Source organism: Phocoena sinus, chromosome 6 (assembly GCF_008692025.1).
Source record: "Phocoena sinus isolate mPhoSin1 chromosome 6, mPhoSin1.pri, whole genome shotgun sequence".
Lineage (NCBI taxonomy): Eukaryota > Metazoa > Chordata > Mammalia > Artiodactyla > Phocoenidae > Phocoena > Phocoena sinus.
The window spans coordinates 51,834,770-51,858,038 of NC_045768.1; the positions used below are offsets into that span (position 1 = coordinate 51,834,770).

Below are 23,269 nucleotides of genomic sequence, written 5' to 3' on the forward strand. Positions count from 1 at the left end.
TTCCTTTAGCGCAGTGGTTCTCAACTGGGGGCATTTGACAGTCTCTGAAGACATTTTAGGTTGTTACAACTGAGGGTGGGAAGGTGGGTGCTACTGACAGTTAATAGGTATAAACCAGGGATGCTGCTGAACACCCTACAATGCATAGGATAGCTCCCACCACAAAGAATTATCTGGCCCCAAACATCAATAATGCCAAGGTTGAAAAACCCTGCTTTAGTGTATTAAATTTGCCTCTTCTAATTGCTTTACCATCTTGGGTTTTTAAAAAAAATTTTTTTTAATTTATTTATTTGTTTTTATTTTTGGCTGTGTTGGGCCTTCGTTGCTGCGTGCCAGCTTTCTCCAGTTGTGGTGAGCAGAGGCTACTCTTCGTTGCGGTGCACGGGCTTCTCATTGCAGTGGCTTCTCTTGTTGTGGAGCACGGGCTCTAGGCACGCGGGCTTCAGTAGTTGTGGCACGTGGGCTCAGTAGTTGTGGCTCACGGGCTGTAGAGCACAGGCTCAGTAGTTGTGGTGCATGGGCTTAGTTGCTCTGCGGCACGTGGGATCCTCCCGGACCAGGGCTCGAACCCGTGTCCCCTGCATTGGCAGGCGGATTCCCAACCACTGCGCCATCAGGGAAGCCCCCCCCAGAATTATTGTTTACAATAAATGTAGAGTCGATAGGCACTTTAGACATTCCCAAACACTTTCACATCCATGATTTCATTTGGCCTTCCCCATAAACCAGTGAAACAGACAGAGAAGGTATTATTACTCCCACTTCACAGATAAACTGAGAGAGCAACTTTTCTAAGGTTATTTAAACCCTTTCTCAAAGACTTGTAGTTGGCACAGTATACTGACAACTGTGAAAGTATTTTTTCTAAATATTGGAGAAATTATTTCCCTCAGGGCCCATTCCTTTTATTACACTCCCTAACTCTGTAGTATCCTCCTCGCTAATGTAAAATCAAGGAAGAACCAAATTGGGACTTCCCTGGTGGCGCAGTGGTTAAGAATCCACCTGCCAATGCAGGGGGCACGGGTTCGAGCCCTGGTCCGGGAAGATCATGCCACAGAGCAACTGAGCCCGTGCGCCACAACTACTGAGCCTGCATTCTCGAGCCCGCGAGCCACAACTGCTGAAGCCCGCGCACCTAAAGCCTGTGCTCCGCAACAAGAGAAGCCACCACAATTAGAAGCACACTTCAACAAAGGGTAGCCCCCTCGCTACAACTAGAGAAAGCCCGCACGCAGCAATGAAGACCCAACGCAGCCAAAAACAAATAAATAAAATAAATAAATTTATTTTAAAAAAAAGAAAGAAAGAACCAAATTGACCTGGGAAGGGAAAAAAAGGGCTGAATCAATACTGTCTTAGGATAAGTTGAATATTACCCATAGTTAGCAGAAGGAAATTGTCTGCTAGGCCTGAAAGTTGGTTCAGGCTGGGATGCTCAGTGGCCACTTGGACTGTTTTGGCTGAGTAGTTTAAAACAGTCTTTAGAGGAAACAAAAAATTTTACGAGTACTTTTAGAGGCATAATCTGTAGAAATGACAATCCCTGAAACCTGTAACAATATAGTACCGTAAGAGAGCCCTTTTCAAGCCAGACTCACAGAGTCATTTACAAGTGTTTGGATTATTCTTGTTTGAATTTTCATGACTGATTTTTATAAGAGGCTCTGTTCTCATTGTTGCTCTTCAACACAATTTTGTGATGCTGTGTGAACCAGAAAGAGAGGACAGTTCAAAGTAGCTTTCCCAGGCTTATAGAGTAAGACACAAAAACTGTTGCTGCTAGAGCCAGGAGCTTCTGACTTCCTGAATACTGTTCACCAGGAAATCTGGGTATTGCCTCATACTACTAATTCCTCCTTTCTTATGGTCTTCAGTAACAATAGTATTTATTCTATCATTTTATTCTCAGCAAACGAATTTTATTCTCAATTCAGGAATGTTCATTATAAAGCCAAAAATTTAATTCTTATCCCAAAAGCATAAAAAATCATATCTGATTTTGAATCACATAAAAGTGAAGAAAGGTATAAAAATCAATTTTAGACATATTTGCTTTTTTGTAAAATTTATTTTGGCCGTACGATATTAGCAAGGATAAATATTATAAGTGCTACTCTTTCAATTACCAGAAATCTCTGGGTTTAACACTTAATGTGGAATTATATCAACCTCTTGTCTTGTTTCATTACTATTGCTTATAAATTCTTTTTAATTTGCCTATAGTAAGTCATGCCAAGGTGAGTAGAATAGTTCTTCTAGAAACAACAGAAAAACTCCACATTGTCCCTACACGGGAGCATGTAGCTCTATTTTTTCATAGACCTTTATCCACATATTCATTCTTTTAGGTGATATTTATTGAGCACTTATTCTGTCCTCATGAACTTTACATTCCAGACAGGGAGAGTGGCATCATACAGCTAATTCTTCCGTTTCTTATTCAATTTCAATTATGATAAATGCTGTAATAAAGAGGTACAAGACGCTGTGAGTGTTTAGCACGTGACTCAGCCTGTGGGTCATGGAACGCTCAGAAAGACGAGGAACGGGAGGGGGAAGCAGAAGGAACTGTGAAGAATGAGGTCTTCAGAATACACAGAACATGGTGAGTTAGGTGATCTCAGCTACAGAAGAGAAGCCAAATTACACTGACACTTATGAGCCAATTCTCTTTTCTCTCAAATGAGACATACCAAATCTTTCTGGAAATGTGTGCTTGCAAGTGACAGAATACCTAACCCAGACGGACCTAAGGTAAAAATGGAATTTATCAGCTTGCATGAGAGAGATGAGTCTGGAGTAGCACCTGCCAAACTGGACCTAGGGGTCCAAACAATGTCATCAGACCTCAGTGTCATCATCACTTCCTGTCTCTGCTTTCTGTTATGTCAGCTTCATTCTTCATAGGCTTCCCACACTCATTGAGAGATATTTATGTTTACATCTTCCCAGGTGCAAGTCCAGGAGAATAGAGAAATGCCTCAGTTGTAGCAGTTGCAGAGACAGTCTCAGTGCATCTTATTGGTTCTGATGGGGTCATATGCTCATCTCTGAACCAATCATAGTGGCCAGAGACATGGAATGCTGTGATTGGCTGAGCCAGAGCCAGAGTTGAGGTCCACACATGGAGTTATGGATGGTTTCTCAGGAGGCTATACTTTATAGAAGGATGAAGGAATTCTGGGCAGCATTAACTACAGATGTCTGGTGTTGATTTCTTAAATGCTGTGTGCTTTAGTTTTCAACCTTGTTCTGCTCCAGTAAAATTGAATTTTTTGAAAAGAATTATAAACTGGAGATAAATGAATCTGTGCAAGGAAAATAACTCTGAGGCCGCAGAATTCCAAGGAACTGAGATCGTTGAAATTCTATGCCCCAGAGTACAATATTTATTCCACAAATGTAGATATGGATACATTCTCACATAACTGCTGTTACTTTCACCTCCCTAATTCTGAAGCCAGGAAAGTCTGCCTGGAATCTTTTCCCTCTGATGACAGCTTATAAGGCTGCATAACTGCAAATATATTCCTCTACATGTGGAAAATTGCATATACAATACTAATAGTATTCGTTTCTTGGGTTATTAGATTCTTTCAACTGAATCTCTTGGACCTTTTACCATTTCCAATTCAGAAACATCATAATAGAAAGACCAGGTTTGAAAGAAAGGCTGGCCACGAAAGGTTCTGAAGGCCTCCTCTATTCCTAAAACTACCTTATAATTTTGGATATGAAGGTACAGGACTGTAAAACTCTCTCTTCCTTGACTGCTAAGGATGAGTCACTTGATCTTGCGAGCCAGGCCGGCGAGAGGCAGACAGATTTTACTTCACTAGCCAACTCTGGTCAGTTGGTAGTGGCTGAATGGGGTACCATGCTGAGACCATATCCAAGCTTCAGGGAAACGAGTACTATAATTAATTAGTTCTGTCTGCCATGAGTGTAGGCATAAAAGGAATGGCAAATGTGCTACCTGTATACAAGTCCTAAGCTACAAAGGTTTCCAGTTTCTTTTATGTTCCATGTGCACTTCTTCTATATCCATGAGACAGGTTGAAGAAAATGATTCTTGACCTGTCAAAAGTATGAGAGTCACTGCCAGAGCCAGAACTGGGGTGAGGTGAGTGAGGCACATGAAGTGCAGAATGTAAGGAAGCACTCACTCTTGGGGTCAAGCAAGTTCAGGGTCACGACTTACAGGACCCTGAGAGTGAGTGTTCCCTAAATTTTGTTTTCACCTCGTTCACCCTAATCCTGGCCCTGATCACTGCATTCTCTATGAGACTCTAAACTCTATGGTTTATGTAAAAGAAAAGTGTGTAGAAAGGAGCAAAATGTTTGGGGGGGGAGAAAAAAAATAGTAACTGCTACATTGCCATAAAGAAGACCTTCTCATCTGCAATTGTCATATGATATTATGGCCGTTCACCTAAAAGCCAAGTCAGTCATAGCAAGTACTTCAGAGGGTCACTCAGCTGGTGAAACAAAGAGTCTAGTTAACTGTTTGTTGGCCTTTGGCTTTTAAAAACCACGACCCCTGCTGGACGTCCCTTAGGGTCCTTTCTCTAAAGCAACTCAACTATTGTTACACTGAGGTAAGTTTCCTTTCTGTATCTCCCAATAGTTAAAAAGAAAAGAAAATCTTGAGTTTCGAAGGCCAGTTGTTCTGTGCATTCTTTCAAAATGAGTGGCAGCCAAAGGCTTTTCTGGGTGGAATTGCAGACCTTGTATGATCAGGGATGGTGAGGACCTTGGAGCCACGGCTTCCTCCTCCGTGTGAGTCGATTCCTGTGGTGCCACCACGGGTTCCTGTGGTGCCTTTGTTGTCAGATTCCCCTGTTCTCCTGGCTCATACTGTGATCTCTTTCAGAATATTTCTTCCAACGTGCTGGAGGAGTCTGCGGTCTCTGATGACACCCTGTCGCCGGACGAGGACGGGGTGTGCTCCGGCCGGTACTTCACCGAGAGCGGCCTGGTGGGCCTCCTGGAGCAGGCGGCCGAGCTCTTCAGCACGGTCAGTGCACACAGCTGTCCGGGCTTCCACAGTCAGCCTGAACTCTGGCGTCGGTGCCCTGAGTGCCGGTCTTAACGTCCAGCCAGTCCCACTTCATGATGACACCACGTGCAGGAGCGTGCAGGGCAGGCGAGGGGCTGGAGGACTTTGACGTATGTAGATTGCCTCAGCTCTCAGGGAGGCGGGAAGGCCCTTCATCACTGCAGTATTCTGGTTTTCACTGCACGCTCATTGGCTGCACAGCAGTTTCACAGTATTATTTCCATTTAACAGAGGTGGAAACTAAGCCACACAGAGGGAAATGGCTTGCCCAGGGTTACACAATAAATCACGAGGCATGTTCTCACTCTCTTATTTTCCCTCTTTGAGAGAGGGACTCAGCTGACAGCTGAGTAATCCTCAGGATCGGCACAGACCAGGGACAGCCCAGAGAAATGTGAGGGTGGAAGCCATGGAGACTCCCCACATTAACCTAATCTGGGTCTAAACACTCCTACTAAGAGAAAAATACATAGAGATTAAAAATATATAGATTAAGTCATTGAGATTCAGGGCAGGGAAGAAAGTATGTTGTTCATTTTCATAGTTTCCCTACTCCCTCAATTTTTTTTTTTAAATAAATTTATTTTATTTATTTATTTTTGGCTGCACTGGGTCTCCGTTGCTGCTCGTGGGCTTTCTCTAGTTGCAGCAAGTGGGGGCTACTCTTCATTGTGGTGCACGGGCTTCTCACTGCTGTGGCTTCTCTTGTTGTGGAGCATGGGCTCTAGGCACGCGGGCTTCGGTAGTTGTGGCTCATGGGCTCAGAAGTTGTGGCTCGTAGGCTCAGCGGCCATGGCTCACGGGCCCAGCCGCTCCACGGCATGTGGGATCTTCCTGGACCAGGGCTTGAACCCACGTCCCCTGCATTGGCAGGCGGGCTCTCAATCACTGCGCCACCAGAGAAGCCCTCCCTCAAATTTTAAGCCAAGCAAATATTTAATACTTCACTCTGTTTAGCTGATCCAGTTTTGTTTTCATCTTGATATTTTTCTTTCTTCTCTACTTTTCATTCCCAAGTTTCCATCCTACAATCTATGTATTTTAATTATTATTTTGACTGTCTTCTCTTTTTCCAGCTTTCCCTTTCAGAATTCACATAAAGTCCAAGATACTCTTGTTTTTCCCGGAATTCTAGAAAACCAGGTAGTTAGACCCCTAACTCTTTTCAGGAATGCAATGAATATCTGGCTACAGGAGGACCCCTGGTGACATTTAAATATGCTAAAGCTGCCTTCCTGAATTGTTCTTAGTTCCTGCTGCCAGTCTCCTGTCCTATTTTTTTTCCCCAGGAAACCCCTTTTCCAACTTAACATTATCAAATAGGACCATTTAGTGTGTCTAGTTCAGTTTGAATGCTACAGCCATCCCAGAGATGCTCAGACTTTATTCCTGCTCTATAAAATATTGTGGTGCCCCTAATAAATCCATTCTCCAATGCCTAATGCACTCTGGTTGCTCTTTTAAGTTTCCAGTGGATTAAATTCTCTTTGATTTTTTTCTCCTCTTTGCAAGGGAGGACTGTACGAGACGGTCAATGAGGTCTACAAGCTGGTCATCCCCATCCTGGAAGCTCATCGAGACTTTCGGAAGCTGACCTCCACCCACGAAAAGCTGCAGAAGGCCTTTGACAGCATCATTAGCAAGGTAGCGGGGGCATCCTGGCTAACAGGCCCTATAATATGGCGGCAGGTGACCCTGTCTCAGAGATGCTTAGCCCTCCTTCCTCTCTAGGGAGTGATTTACCTTAAGGACGTCATTACTGTAGCTCTCTCCTATCAAACGGAAGAGGGCTGAGAATAGACAGAGGACCATGATTCAAACTGTGAAAGTAGGCAGCTTGAATTACTTTACAACCAGGAATGTGAAAATCTTAAATTCACTTAAGAGAAGTCCTAGAAATCTTTCATGGGATTTTTTTTTTTTTTTTGCCATTATCTCCCAAGTTTATTCCATAAACATTAAAAAAACTTTTTAAAGGAGTGAATTCTGTTTGTATTAGCCACAGGAATAGAATGCTTTATAACCCAACAACAGAAGACTCCTGCCCTCTCATCTCAATGGATCCTCATGAAATACATAACTAAGGAGAGGTTTTCTTATTTTGTTCATCAGGGTCATAAGAGAATGTTTGGAACCTACTTTCGAGTTGGTTTCTATGGATCCAGATTTGGGGACTTGGATGAGAAGGAATTCGTTTACAAAGAGCCTGCAATTACCAAGCTTCCTGAGATTTCTCATAGACTAGAGGTAAGACAAGTGATTCCGGGTGATTGACATTGTGTGCTTTACACAAACAGGTTAGAGTGGGTCATTACAACCAAACCAAGAGTCATGGATTCCTCATTGATCCATATATAAAGTTTCCCCCATTGCTTGTATAGTATCAAGATATTAGGTGAGATCATGAGGTAAAGCAAGATAAGGATAGCTTTCCCCTAAGATTCTGTACATACTTTTCAAACTTTGTAAGTGTATATGGTGAATATTTATTTTCAGGAGCATCCACATTCAATCAATGTCATGTGCTTTCTTATAAACCTTTCCAAATTTTAGTAATAGTTGTTCAGCTTGAAGTTTATCATCTTGACTTTGAAGTCATTGGGCCAGATTATCAAATTACCCCTAGAAAATGCTGTGGTCATCCTTCTGGTGTCACCAGACAACACTTCCCACTTCTGACACGGAGATGCTTGACTAGAGGCCCGCTGTGACCTGGAACAAATGAACTCTCCCTGCTGACCAAGGAGCACCCCTCTTTGGATAATCAGAGTCAGTGTCCCATTACATGGGCTGGCAGCCCCAATCCAACCTGCTGTTTATATTTGATCCGTAACATAGCAGAAGAAAGCAGCATGTTCTTAGAGGAAAGGCTGGAGAAAAGGAGAAACAACATAGAGAAAAGTGAGAAAAAAAGAAGCAGACGTTGAAAGGGCCAAGCACTAAGAGCTCAGGAGGAAAGTCAAGGGGTGCCCTCAAAACAAAACCATCTCAGACTGAATAACTGGGGTCCCCTGAACTGCTGACAACAACCAGAGATTCACTTCTTTGCTTTCTTGCTATTACTTTGAATTTATGCCCTTTCGTGGCTGTCAAACTTAAAACACTTTCATTGTCAGATTGCTCCATCCATGCCAAATGAGACAAGAGACTTTAATCCTTACTTGACCCAAAGAAGCCATGGCTCAGAGTGGTTGGGTGACTTGCCCAAAGTTGTTCAGCTCATGAGAGGAATTAGCAATTGACCCCAGGCCACTTGGTTCCCTAATATGTTTCCCCAGTTTAGTACTAGAAGCATATATTTTATCTTCCTGTGTGCTGTGGTTTGTCCCATTATGGGAAGCCTGGTGACCTCCAAAACCCTAGAGTACAAAAGGCAAGAAATAAATAGTTCCATGCCCCTGGAGCATCTTTAGGAAATATGATGATGTTGGTTGAATTAGATGTCAAGCATACAGTTTGTAGGGAAGCATATATCAGTTTGCAATGATGGACTTCCTTATGTTTCTATTTTTGTCTCAGGAAATGCTGAACTTGCCTCATTAGCTCAGAGGGACTTTCAGTAATCAAAGAGCATATTCTCCCTTACACTTGTTCCAAACGTATTCCACTTCTGAGAGACAAAGAGTTGCAATATATTAAAATAACCTTTATAATCTGTTGGTTTCTCTTGCCTAGGGATTTTATAGTCAATGTTTTGGTGCAGAATTTGTGGAAGTGATAAAAGACTCTGCTCCTGTGGACAAAACCAAGTTGGACCCTAACAAGGTATGGGAAGATTGCAAAAAACAACCATCAGGCTCTGATTCCCTTTGTTCTACACCCAAAAACATGACATGACCTCCTCTGTCTGGACTCTTCAAGTCATTTCAATGCAGCCAAATATTTTTTGTCTACGGTTTAACTACTATTTGGTTAGGTCTTAAAGAAACAATACTCAAAGGCAGGGATCATAATAGGAGCTACCAGTTATTAAAGATCATCTGTGTGCCTGACACTACATTAGATCCTTTACATACATCATTTCATTTCATCCTCCTAAAGCCCTTTGCAATAAGTGTTGTTATTCCTACTTTACAGATGAGAAAAGAAAGGGTAAGCAACTGTCCAAGATCATGCAAGTGTCAGAACCAGTATTCAAACTCAGGGTCTGTCATCCTCAAACCTGCACTTTTTTTTTAAAGAAGATTCTTTTTAAAAAATAATTTATTTAATTTATTTATTTTTGGCTGTGTTGGGTCTTCATTGCTGCGTGTGGGCTTTCTCTAGTTGCAGTGAGCGGGGGCTACTCTTCATTGCAGTGCGCGGGCTTCTCATTGTGGAGGCTTTTCTTGTTGTGGAGCACAGGCTCTAGGCGCAGGCTTCAGTAGTTGTGGCTCGCAGGCTCTAGAGCACAGGCAGTTGTGGCCTACGGGCTTAGTTGCTCTGCGGCATGCGGGATCTTCCCGGAGCAGGGCTGGAACCCATGTCCCCTGCATTGGCAGGTGGATTCTTAACCACTGCGCCACCAGGGAAGTCCCAAACCTGCACTTTTAATCACTTCTCTTTATTGCCCTTCTATTAAAACCTTGAATCCTCAATTTAAAATATGTTGAAAAGATACAAAACTCTCACTGACAGCATTTGGTGGAGGCCTTCTTTTCAGCCAAGTGCAGGGTCCTTGTGCTGTTGGAGGAATGATGCAAAGGGCTTGGACTTCAGTTTCCTCACTTTTCAAGTGAGGGTGTATTCTGTCTCACCCCCAGTTGGGTGTACTGCAATACAATTCTGATGCTCACCACCCAGAGTTAGGGTCAGACTCCACCAGTTACAGGCACATCCTGCAGGAGATTGCCCTAACTTCAGACACCAGCCTCAAGTGGGACCCCAGGCCACTTGCACTTCTGACCAGACAAATATAAATTTGTGGGTTCCCATAGCACCTCTCAGTAGATAAACCACTAGAATGCCTCCCAGAACTCAGAAAAGGGCTACACTGACGATTATAGTTTCATGATAAAGGGTACATATAGGGCAAGATCTGGGATGTATCCCAGAGTTGCTATGCCCTCTCCTTGTGGAATCCAGGCATGTCACCCTCCTGGTATGTCAGTGTGTTCACCAACCAGGAAGGTCTACCAAGCCTTGGTGTCCAGGGTTTTTATTGGGGTCTCATTACATAGGCATGATTGATTAAATCATCAACTACATTACTGAACTCAATCTCCAGCCCTCTCCTACCCCAGCAGTCAGGCTGGCCCAGAGTCTCAGATCTCTAATCAGAAGTTCATTCTTTTCGATGACCAGCCACCATCCTGAAGCCATCTAGGGACCCACCAAGAATTACGTCATGAGAATAACAAAGACACTTCTATCACTCAGAAAATTCCAAGGGTTTTTGAAGCTCTGTGCCAGGAAAGAAGAACAAAGACCAGATACTTTTTTTTTTTTTGTGGTACAGGGGCCTCTCACTCTTGTGGCCTCTTCCGCTGCGGAGCACAGGCTCCAGACGCGCAGGCTCAGAGGCAATGGCTCACAGGCCCAGCCACTCCGTGGCATGTGGGATCTTCCTGGACCGGGGCACGAACCCGTGTCCCTTGCATCGGCAGGCGGACTCTCAACCACTGCGCCACCAGGGAAGCCCCAGATACATTCTTTATTATACCACAGGGTGATGCCTACCCGCTCAGCCCAGCTCACAGACAGATATGCACATGAGAGAGCTTTCTAAGCTGCTGGAAATAATGCAAGTTCAAGGTATTTTTAAGGGCTGAGGGACAGAGGAGCAGTCATCATCTGGCAGGCCTATAAGATGAAGAGTTCAAACTCTTCTCTCAGTTCTGTCCTCCAGGATATTATGAAGATGATGCAAGTAGGGAGAAGTGTCCAAATCTAAGAGTTTGTTTTTCTACACATTTCAAAGGACTCACTCACTTCAGATACACTCCCTAATCTAGCCTGGAAGCAATAACTGTGGTAAGTAGCTGAGCTAAGCTTCACACAGAAATGTTTGACATCTTTGAAAGACAGGATTGGCTGTGTGCCCACGGTGACCTGTGCACAGCACATGCCACGTAGAGTTACCAGTGACATCCCTGACACGGTGCTCTTTTCCCCTCTGTTAAAACGCCCAAAGTTGGTTGTGAGAGTTTTAAATGAGAATCTGCAGCCAGAATTACAACCAGATTTCATCACGCTCAATAGTGATTTATGGTCTGAGATCAGTGACCTCATCCATCCATTTCAGTGGGTGGGTATTGCAGTGACTATAGTCATTGGTATTTTTTTAAAAAATAAATTTATTTATTTTTGGCTGAGTTGGGTCCTCGTTGCTGTGCGTGGGCTTTCTCTACTTGCGGCAAGCAGGGGCCACTCCCCGCTGCGGTGCACAGGCCTCTCACCGCGGTGCCTTCCACCCTTGCAGAGCACAGGCTCCAGGCTCACCGGCTCCCGGAGTTGTGGCACATGGGCTCAGCAGCCATGGCTCACGGGTTCTAGAGCACAGGCCCAGCAGGTGTGGCGCTCGGGCCCAGCCGCTCCGCGGCATGTGGGATCTTCCCGGACCAGGGCTTGAACCCGTGTCCCCTGCATTGGCAGGTGGACCCTCAACCACTGCGCCACCAGGGAAGCCCAAGGCCTTCTTTTTAAATAAGTGCTCTTCTTCATAGTATGTTTGTGTGGGTTCGTGTGTATGTGTGTACATTTTTTAAATGAAATACATGCAGTAAAATTCACTTTTTTGGTGTTTCTTTCTATGAGTTTTGACAAGCACACGGAGCCACCACCAAAATCAGACATAGAAGAGTTCCATCACCGCAAAATATTTCCCCATGCCTCTTTGTAGGCATTCCCTCCCTCTGTTTTCAGCCCCTGACGGTCACTAATCTGTAGTCTGTCTTTGTAGTTTTGCTTTTTCCAGAATGCCACATAAATGGAATGATACAGTAAGTCAGTGGAATCGTAGGGCCTTTTGAGTCCGGCTTCTTTCACTTAGCACAATGCATTTACGATTCATCCATCTTGTAGTGGTTCATTCCTTTTTACTGCTGAGTAGTATTCTGCTGTAAGGATGTACCACCGTTTGTTTATCCATTCCGCACTTGAGGGGCATTTGGGTTGTTCCTATTTTTTGTCTATTTTGAATAATGCTGCTGTAGACATCTGTGTACAGGGTTTAGTGTAAACACAAGTTTTCATGTCTATTGGGCACGTGCACCAGAGTGGGATTGCTGGGTCATACGGTCAGTATAATTTAACTCTATAAGAAACTGCGACCTGTTTCCTAAGGTGGCTGTACCACCGTGCATTCCCGCCGTCAGTGTGTGAACACTCCAGCTGCTCCCCATCCTTCTCAGCCCTTGGTGTTGTCAGTTGCTTTAGTTTGGCCATTCTAATAAACCTGCAGTGGTCATAGCTGTTCTGAAAAGGAAAGCTTTGCTTCTTCTGAATAGCCGTTTGCAAACTCTCATACCAAGTTTCAGTTGGATCAGCAGCTCTGCTAGGAGGGGCAGCTTGTGGACCTGACTTCACACGGGCGCACTCCCGTCCCTTCTTCCAGTTCTGTCTCTCATATCCCTAGGGTGGAGAGGAAGGATGGCCGATGGCTGATGTCTCGCCTGATGCTTTCAGCTTCCATGGCTTTTGTGAGCACAGAGGGGTGGTGCTGCCCCTCTGTGTTCCGCGTGCCCCCCAGTGCATCCTGGGTGGAAGTTTTCAGACCAGCTCATCCCTTACCTTTCCCCCCTCAGGCCTACATACAGATCACTTTTGTGGAGCCCTACTTTGATGAGTATGAGATGAAAGACAGGCTAACCTACTTTGAGAAGAATTTCAATCTGCGGAGGTTTATGTACACCACCCCCTTCACCCTGGAGGGCCGGCCTCGGGGAGAACTGCACGAGCAGTACCGGCGGAACACTGTCCTGACCACCATGCACGCCTTCCCCTACATCAAGACCAGGATCAGCGTCATCCAGAAGGAGGAGGTAAAGGCACTGGAGGGAATGGGCTCTGGACAGAGGCCACCACTGAGGGAGTGGGCCTGGGTCACCTCCCAGGATGACACACAAACCTCCTTCATGCTCCTTCATGGCAGACTCAGGTGCAAATCTAAAAAGGGATGCCTTTGAAATATTATTTATGCTGGTTATCCTCTCACTCTCGTGGTGCCAGGGAATCCCATTTAGGCAGCTACATGTTTTATAGCACACTTTATGTATTTTCTACTTTAAAGTTATATCTTTAACATAAATATATGTACACAATTATAATACTTACTGTGTCTTTATATGTTAATGTTAAATTTACATGAAATATCAAAGTTTACAATATTTTTTATTAGATTTTTATATATTTAAAAGCTTACATGTGATTCAGGCAACGTTCTGTTGTTCATCGTCAGAGGCAGGAACAGCAAGTGAGCAGCCCCAAGGAGTCTGTGTTGAGCTGGAAGAGGGCACCATGCCAGTCAGACAGGAGACCAGTTGTCTTCTAGTCCCAGCATCCTCCTGTGACATTGCACAAGGCTCTTATCTTCATTCAGTTTCCTTATCTAAATGTTGATACAGGGAAGACCTCTTTCTTTTTTCTGGTTCCATGTGTAGCAGAAGTCTTCAAGTTCATTGTAATGGCACTGATGGAGAAAATGTCTCAAGCTACAAAACTGCTCAAAATTAGACATAATGTAAACATTTTCCTTTACAATATATACATGTGCACTTATTTGTCATTCATTTTGTGTAGAGCCACAGCCTTGTCTGTGATTTAGGGTTGGCTGATCACGATTCAGCACTGTCTTTCTTGTATAAACCATATGCAATGTCTACCCATATGCAATGTCCAGGATGTTCAGTTTGGGTTTCTGTAAAGCAGAGTGAGAGCTTAAAGATCCTTGTTAAACAATATAAGAGCAGAATGCTTCTGGATTTTTATGACTTTTTTCCCCCTAGCCTTTTACCATTGTCTTGTGCACACCTAATAAGACAGGAATCTTTCTTTTTAATTTTTATCGCGGTACACGGGCCTCTCACTGTTGTGGCCCCTCGTGTTGCCAGAGCACAGGCTCCGGACACGCAGGCTCAGCGGCCATGGCTCACGGGCCCAGCCGCTCCGCAGCATGTGGGATCTTCCCGGACTGGGGCACGAACCCGTGTCCCCTGCATCGGCAGGCGGACTCTCAACCACCGTGCCACCAGGGAAGCCCCAACAGGAATCTTTTATAGCAACTTGCTTTCATAACATCTTGCCCAAGCATTAGCTTGTTTTTCATAGAAACAACTCTTCTTCTTTCTACAGCCATAGTTCACCAGTTTATGCATTATTGAATTAGATTAGCTCATTAAAATAACAAGTGTAACAGGCATAAGCAAATTGGTAAACAAACACTGATGAGTTGTGGTGAATACACACCTCCCTGGCAGGAGCACGGGGGCTGAGGTTACTGGAGAGCCACCCACCAGCTCAGGTGTTCAGCAGCCACATCAGAGAGTGGTTTTCACAGAGGGCAAAGGAAGCCAGAACTGATGGCTCAGCTAAGGGAAGGTTTGCTTAGAAGGCATCTGCTGTATTTCTTACTGTTTTAGACTCTTGAGCACTAGGGCATGTCAGCACAGCACAGAAATAAACTCACGGTCCCAGTAAGAGTCCTCACAATTTTTCTGGGCCATTTGTAGTTCCCTAAGAACCTCAGTGTGTTAGTTTGTTAGAGCTGTTGTAACCAAGTACCACAGACTGGGTGGCTTCAACAATAGAAATTTCTTGTTTTATAGTTCCAGAGGCCAGAAGTCAAAAATCAAGGTGTTGGCAGGGTTGGTTCCTTCTGAAAGACGTGAGGGAAGGATCTATTCTGGGCCTCTTTCCTTGGCTTGTAGATGGCTGCCTTCTCCCTGTGTTTCTTCACGTCATCTTCCCTCTGTGCATGTCCCTATGTCCAGATTTCCTCTTCTTGTAGGGACATATAGGTCATATTGGATGAGGGCCCATCCTAATGACCCCCTTTGAACTTGGTTACCTCTGTAAAGACCCTGTCTCAAATAAAGTCACATTCCGAGGTACTGGGGTTTAGGAATTAAATACTTGAATTTGGAGGGGACATGACTCCATCAATAAAATTCAGAAAAGGTCATACTCCAAGCCAACAGAACTTAGCAACTAGCAGATTGACCCTTAAGAGAATTCTCTTTACTAAGAATTCACCTTCAGGGTGAGTTAGAAAAGGCACACATGACACCAAAATCTTGTGTTATGGTGGAGAAGAAAATCTTGAATGCTGTGCTTCTAACAGCTTTCCCAATTATAAGTCAAGTAACTTCTTCCACAATAGGAAAGGAAACCTAACAGTGTAGAAAAAAACATGGATTTTGAATGTGAACATTATTGTGGTCAAAATCTGACCTCCCCACTTACGACCTGTGTCACTTACTTAACCTTACAAATCCCTCTTTGACTGCAAGGTGGAGAGAATAGGAAGTTGTTTAAAGAAGTAAATCATAAATGCATGTAAAGTTCCCGGAACATAATAAGTACTCAAGAAATGTTAGGCTCTTCCTTCCTCTTAACCTGTCCTGATTATTCTAAATTTCTCTGAAAGCCTTCTTAGCTGCTGCTTCAAACCCAGTGTCCTCTTTGTCATAGCTCCAGGTTTGTCCATGGCTTATAAGACCTGACAATGACTTTCCTACATTTATGTCTTACGTTCAGTTTGTTTTGACACCAATTGAAGTTGCCATTGAAGATATGAAGAAGAAAACCCTGCAGTTAGCAGTTGCCATTAACCAGGAGCCTCCTGATGCCAAGATGCTTCAGATGGTGCTGCAAGGCTCCGTTGGAGCTACTGTCAATCAGGTAAGCGAAACCAGCTGGTGGCAACTCCTCTGGTTCTTGTTATTTTGATTCGTGTTACTATATGTCTGCACCCTTCTTTCTTGAGGTCAATGAGGAGTCTGATCAACATACAAATGATGTTCCTAAACTTAGACTGAACACTTGAGGAGGTCCCTTCTGCTTCATGTAACAACCCAAGGTAGACAAGAAATCCTAGAGATGAGCGGACCGTGTCTAAGGAGTAGCATTTTTTGGAGAAGTTGGGGCCAGTCCTGGCAATATGATCCAGATGGAGAGCTTAGTCATGCCCAATTTAGGCAGAGTTGTTGCAAGGCTTGAGATAAATCTGAGAAGGCCTGTAGGAGAGAAGGGAAAGGGTCTGGGACATTTCACCTGGGTCAGTCACCAGATGAAACCAGTATGCCAGGAGCGTTGCTAAGCAGGCATGACCTGGAAGCGGCTTCTTGGGCCACTTCAAAACAGACCGGATCTTCTCAGATCCATTAGAATTCTAACTCCGATCTCAGCATGGAACTAATCCGGCCTCAGATGGAGGGCATACTAGCTTAGTTCTCTCTGTCCAGTGTGCTTCCTTAATTTCAGAACTAGATCTGCACACCTCCACACCCAAAAACTCAATGAGTGCCGTGACCCTTTCCTCATTTGGCACAACTGGACTCCCCAGCAAAAATCCTCTGTCCACATAATATCAAGGGGACGGAAATAGTATTTATTACATTTCTATGATCAGAAAATATTAGGAGGCTTTTGCTTTTGTAAGTCCCAATCTTTTAATGAAAATGGAAGACTTTATAAGCCCACAACCATAGATTACACATGTACTATGCATATCTCTGACTCAAGCCAGCAATTACGCAAAAGGGTGCTTGCCACTAGGGCAACTAGACGAATATGAATGGCTGGATCAAGAGAATATTTGCAGAAAAGCAACTCGAATCACATACCCTTTGATGTAGTATATTACCTTTCTATATGAAGGAAAATCTGTAATTAGTAGTATTTGATTAAGGAAATACATTTATACTTTTGAATATTCTCCTAAAACTGCAAACTCCTCCTAAGGGATCAGCATTTTCCTGAGAAGTTCAAGACCTTCCTTGATTTTTTGTTTTGGTCAAACTAACAAAATTAAATGTTCAAACTATGACCTCACTCCCAACATTTCCTCCCAAGTAATTTCACTTTCTTTCCAACATCAGTAATGTTTTTCACTTTTCCCATCAGGGACCACTGGAAGTAGCCCAAGTATTTTTGGCTGAAATTCCAGCTGACCCAAAACTCTATCGACATCACAACAAGTTGAGATTATGCTTTAAAGAATTCATAATGCGGTAAGAGGGGAAATGGCTGGGATTTCAGTAGAGCAGTGGTTTTCAAATTGTGGTCCCCAGGCGAGCAGCTTCAGCATCACTTGAGAAATTTGCTAGAGAGGAAAATTCTCAGATACCAGTCAGACCTACTGAGTAAGACTCTCCAGAGGTGGGACCCAGCAACCCATATTTTAACAAGTCCTCCAGGGGATTCGGATGCGTGCTCAAGTTTGAGAAGCCTGCATAGAGCAACACTGCTTGCACTAGTAGCTCACAAACTGTATGGTGCTTTCATATTTCTCATCTCACACTGTAAAATAAATCTTCATTTTACAAAAGAGGAAATGGAGGTTCAGAGATGGGAAATGATTTTACTTAAGGTCACACAGCAAGTTAGTAGCAGAGTTGAGTTCAAACCAGGTCTTCTGAATCCAAGTAGCGAATACTTCCTTCAACGTGCTGATGTTCCACTGATGAATTAGAGCCTGAGAGGTTCTTGGCATTGGCAGTCTTTGTAATTTCCCATATCATACAATAACTTATTTTTATCAATGTAAAAGACACTGCCTCAAATTGAGAGATAGAGGCGAGATTCTAAAACTGGAATTTTACAAAGGTATCAGTCATCTCTACGGCAATTCCCACTGGCAGACAAGCGTCCTCTCTGCTCCTGAATTCTGCAGTAGAGCTGGCTCCAAGAGCAGCCTGTTCAGGCTGGATAGGAAGTGAATCTTGGGACAAGGTCTTGCAAGTTGCTGCAATGCACACAGGTATACTGGGACTCCTGTGGCCCTAAAAGGAATGATTATGAAGGATGTGGATGGCACCTCACCCATAAGAGAGAAGGACATCAGAAATACATGTACTAATATTTCTTTTCACCCCGGGTCTTAGAGCAGCATATAAAGTATAGGAATATCTTCACTTGGCAGATGGGGATAAAGGAGGCTAAAAGTTAAAGTTTGCTAAATTCAGTGAAAACTCACCAGAATGCTAGTGTCAGGTGAGGTTCTCCTCCTTCACAGGCTTTGGTGAGACATATGTAAATTTGCTACGTATAAAGGAGACATTCTTTGTCCTGCAGTGAATCTCAGCTGCTTAGTAATAGGGGTGTGTGTGTGTGTGTGTGTGTGTGTGTGTGTGTGTGTGTGTGTGTGTGCGTGTGCGTGCGTGCACACTATACATATGCACATACATACACATGCACAGACAGAAATTATATTTATTAATGTTTTGTATTTGAATTGTTTCCTGTATTTCATAACAATTTTGACATTACACAAAATCTAGATATTCTTCAGTAAAGAGTGCATTTTCATAAAACAAAAGGCTAGAAAAGTATTGGGGGAATTTTTAAAGATCAATTTACTTTCCACGTATCTTCATATAAAATGAAGTTATTGTGAAAGGCCCATGAAGGTGGCAGTGGCCCGGGCCTCTCTGGACCTCTGCAAGGACCTGTGAAGTGTTTAATGAGCACACACTAGGACCCAGGTATGATATTCGTTATAGGAATACAGGAGCTGGGTATTCCTCTGCTCCTGACAATAGGACTTTTACCTGGCTAAATAACAAAGCAATGCAGCATGTTCTAAGAACTGTGGAGAGTACACAAAATATAGGGCTAAGAGTTCAGAAAAGAACGGTCAGTTGCAGTCTGCAGTGGCTAGGGAAAGCTTTGTGGGAAAACATCACTTAAACCTCGTCTTGGGTATGTAGGTGGTAAGAAGGGGGCAGTGGGAAGACAGAGGCATTACTGGTAAAGGGACCAACAGTTGCACAAGACACAGAGGCAGGGCCGTCCTTGATACGTCTGGGCTCCTCTGTGTTGGCAAGAGCAGTACAATCTGTGGGCATGCCAGCACAGGGAGGGGAGCCTGGGAAGACAGCACTATTGACAAGTGGGGCTCTGAATAGAATATAGATGTAAAAGGAAGCTTGCTAAGAGAAGTGATTTTTTAGTTAAAATGTCCTTATAAAATCCCTGTCGAGGGCTTCCTTGGTAGCGCAGTGGTTGAGAGTCCGCCTGCCGTTGGCTGCGGACCTTCCCCCTGCTGGGTAGGCTGCCGCCCTGTTCTAGGAATGCCACAAGAATATCTGTCAGCGCTTCTCAAACTTCACTGTGCAAAACAAATGACCTGGGGATCTTGTCAAAATGCAGATTCTGATTCAGTAGTTCTGGGGTGGGCCTGAGACTCTGCATTTCTAACAAGCTCCCAGGTGCTGCTGAAGCTGCCAGATGGGACCGATCTTTGAGCAGAGGCTGCAAAGCTGTAGAGGTTGCTTGATTGCCGCCATCTCACATTTTCTCCTCCCTGCCCCCTCCCCGAGGGCTTCACGCGTCAGGTCCTGCCTACTGTCACTCACCCTTTTTCCTCCCCTTTCCTCCCTTCACAGGAGGAAATGTGCCATTACTATTAACACCTTTGAACAACTATAGATGCCGGTTCATTGAGCAAACATTTATTGAGCCCATACTTTGTGCCAGGCACCCTGCTACCTGTGTGCAAAGATGAAGTTCCAGTACAAATGAGACGAGGCTACAGGCAAAACAGTACTTCTGCTCACTACTTCATTGTCAAAGTCCAAGTCCAGTGACTTTCATTCCACTTTATTTCACATGCATCAAAAGTAGTGGGTGGGGGCTTCCCTGGTGGCGCAGTGGTTGAGAGTCCGCCTGCCGATGCAGGGGACACGGGTTCGTGCCCCGGTCCGGGAAGATCCCACATGCCGCGGAGCGGCTGGGCCCGTGAGCCGTGGCCGCTGAGCCTGCGCATCCGGAGCCTGTGCTCCGCAACGGGAGAGGCCACAGCAGTGAGAGGCCCGCAGACCACAAAAAAAAAAAAAAGTAGTGGGTGAGATTGTGGTGAAGGTTGCATGACTGTATTAATCTACTAAAACTAATCAAACTGTATATTTACAAGGGTAAATGTGATGATCTGTAACTTATACCCTCAGTACAGGTAGTAGGTGAGGAAACCTTCCTTTCCTCCATTGCTTAATTGCTTCTCAGGTCCAATCAGCAAGTCACAGCTTTGTAATGAATAGAGGAATTGTTTGGTCAAGTTGTTTGCGCCCCTGTGTTTTCTCCCTGGAACCTGCTATCAGCAGAGATGATGCAGGAGGGGAAAATGTTTGGGTGTGAAATGGTTCCCGGTTTTGCCTTGAGTGAGCTCCAGCTTCTCAGCAGACTTGGGCTGTAGGTCGATAAGCCCAGGTTTCCAAGGTGAACATAAGTGAGCCTTCCAAGGCTGATTGCTAATAACGGAAATGTACACTTGCTGGGTACACTGTAGCTGGGTCCTGCCACTGGGCAGTGGCCTGTCTGACTCAGCTGTAGCGGGCCTGGATGAAGCCATAAAGAACCTGGCAGGCTGACCTGCTGCAACTGACACCTGATCCAGCCAGTCCTGCGGCTCTTCAGATGGTTGCCAGGTTGGGGCCTGGATCCCCTTCTGAAACATCTCAGGGTTTCAAAAGCCAAGATGGAGAGGTACAACATACTGTTTCCCTCCTCTGCTCCCCAGAGCACCCAGACCATTTTAAACACTGCAATCTGTGCCAGTCTGTGGTTTTAAATTTTCCTCTTATATTTCTGTCTTAGGCAGCTTGGGCCACTATAGCAAAATACCACAGACTGAGTAGCTGAATAACAGACATTTATTTCTCGCAGTGCTGGAGGCTGGGAAGTCCAAGCTTAAAGTGTCAGCAGATTCAGTTCCTAGGGAGAACCCTCTTGCTGGCTTGTAAATGGCCACCTTCTCACTGTATCTTCACCTGGTAGAGAGATGAAGAAGATAGCTCTCTGGTCTCTTTCTACAAGGGCACTAATCCCATCATGTGGGTCCCACTCTCATGGCCTAATTTAAACCTTCATTCTTCCTAAAGGCCCCACCTCCAAATCCCATCACATGGAGGTCACATGTGAATTTTGGGAGGGACACAAACCTTCATTCCATAACATGTGAACTTTCTCATTCTTATAAAGACTAAGTGATTTTTAAATTCATTTTTATATTTAAAGAAAAGAGAGCAGGACTCAATGGCACCAGGTCCAGGTTGCCTTTAAGGGACATAGTTTCAGATACATCAGTAGAGTTCCACCGCATAAATGGTCAAAGAGTCTTAACGGGAGTTAACGTCTGTGAAGAGAAAGGAGAGGGAATTTACCCAAGTGGCCAAAGGAAAACCAACTGTGTGTAGTGTGGGTGGAAACAGAAGCAGTAGGTGAAAAGAGATCTGAGTATTTGGTGGGAAAGCAAAGCCTGAAACATTACGAGAGGTTGCTCGAGAGCAGGTCCGTAGCAGGGACATATGAAGGACGTCTGTCCCTTTTCCAGGTCACAGGGACCTGTCTCAGTGGGCCTAGGAGGCTGGGTGGAAAACTGAGAGCCTAGTGGAGCAGCACACACACACACACACACACACACACACACACACACACACACGTGCGCGTGGCTTCCCCCTCCCAGCCATTCTGCAACCATTCCCAAGAGGAAAAAAATCCACTTCAGTTACAGTGCTATCCTGTCCTCCTCTCTTAGCACATCTCCACCCCCGGTTCTCTTGAACAAGGTCTCGGTCCTCAGGGCTTGACGGTGCTCTCACTTCAGGGCCAGGGCACCGCGTGGGAGGGTGTTTGGGCTGACTGTGAAATCGAGAATAGTGTGTGATCGTCAGAACCACAGGCCTCTGTAACTCCTCAGGACAGAAGCCCAGGGCCCAAGGAGGCGGAAGACAGTGTAATGTGAGTCAGGCCCTAGAGACTAGCCTAGAGTCTGATCTAGGCGGACCCCACCCCCCGCTGGGTTCTGGGGTGTTCAGCAGGTCCTCAGAACCTGCTTCCAGGTGTCAGACTCGAGACTGGACACCTTCCCAAGGCCGTAGTCCCAATCTCGCCCCCTTAGGAGGAGGAAGCAGGGCCACTGTGACTTCCCCAAGGCAGGGAGCCACACCAGCCCCTCTGGGGCCGCCCAGCCAAGGGAATTAGAGGGGGCTCAGGGCGACAGCCAGAGGATCCAGCCACGGCTGCTCCTGTCTGCCCTGGGCTGCGGTCCCTGCCCCCGTGGTGCCCTGCTCCTTCGGCCTCAGGCGCCTCCCCACAGGCAGCCGCGGGGCACCCAGGACAGTGCTCCTGGTGGGCTGTCTCCCCCGCTTCGCTCCAGGAGAGGCAGGCCACGCCGCCTGCACAGCACTCCTCCCGCAGCCGCTTGGTCAGGTCCTCACACACCCGACACCATTTCATCCTCATAAACCCACTTTATAGATGAAGAAGCGCGGTTGAAGGAGACCACGATTAGCCCAAGGTCACACAGCAAGTAAGTGGCAGAACCAGGAATTAGACTAGCCTTCCACTGAGACCGGCTGCCCTTGGGATCTGGGGTTTGGTAGAGGTCGGGCTGGGAGGGAGGAAATGCAGGGACAGTGCTGGAGGTGCCAGCCGAGGTGGCTCTGACCAGGGGACCCTCACATCCACTGCAGCCCTTCCTGTGGAAAGGCCAGATGTTCCTTTGGTGCCCTGCCCCCAAATAATCCTTCCTCAACTTCAAGGGCCTGGACCACATGTATCACTCCAGTCACGGGAGGGGGTGGGGAGCCAATCCCTCAGTTTCTCCAGTATCTCTCCTCTCACTCCGGCAGCTGTATTTTTTCACTGGACCTTAGCTGGAGACTTGCTGAAGTGTTACCAGGAAGAAGATGAGAAACGCCGAATACTACAAATTGGGACTCGGGAGAGAATAGTTCCAACTTGAGACCAAGGCCGTATGCCTTGGATTCTAGCTGGAAGGGTCAGGGTCTTTCCTAGGCAGCATTTGTGGTGTTGGGGTTATGAGTGTGGGCTCTCGGGCCTAGTTGCCTGGCTTCACATATTCTCTCTGAGACTTCCCTGGTGGCACAGTAGTTAGGAGTCAGCCTGCCACTGCAGGGGACACGGGTTTGATCCCTGGTCCGGGAAGATGCCACATGCCACAGAGCAACTGAGCCCATGTGCCACAACTACTGAGCCTGCGTGCCACAACTACTAAAGCCCGTGCACCTAGAGCCTGTGCTCCGCAACAAGGGAAGCCACCACAAT

General features: G+C 45.4%; 1 protein-coding gene across 4 annotated transcripts in view; it reads left to right on the forward strand.

Annotated features, from left to right (window-relative positions):
- Nucleotides 1–23,269, forward strand: part of DOCK8 (dedicator of cytokinesis 8) — a 227,101-nt gene that overhangs the window by 199,254 nt on the left and 4,578 nt on the right. For all 4 annotated transcript variants that reach the window (XM_032636094.1, XM_032636092.1, XM_032636096.1 and 1 more), the window contains 7 exons: nt 4,880–5,023; nt 6,578–6,709; nt 7,178–7,312; nt 8,741–8,830; nt 12,790–13,026; nt 15,740–15,883; nt 17,108–17,214. In XM_032636094.1, coding sequence (XP_032491985.1) covers nt 4,880–5,023; nt 6,578–6,709; nt 7,178–7,312; nt 8,741–8,830; nt 12,790–13,026; nt 15,740–15,883; nt 17,108–17,214 — 989 coding nt within the window. The remainder of the gene's footprint in view (nt 1–4,879; nt 5,024–6,577; nt 6,710–7,177; nt 7,313–8,740; nt 8,831–12,789; nt 13,027–15,739; nt 15,884–17,107; nt 17,215–23,269) is intronic.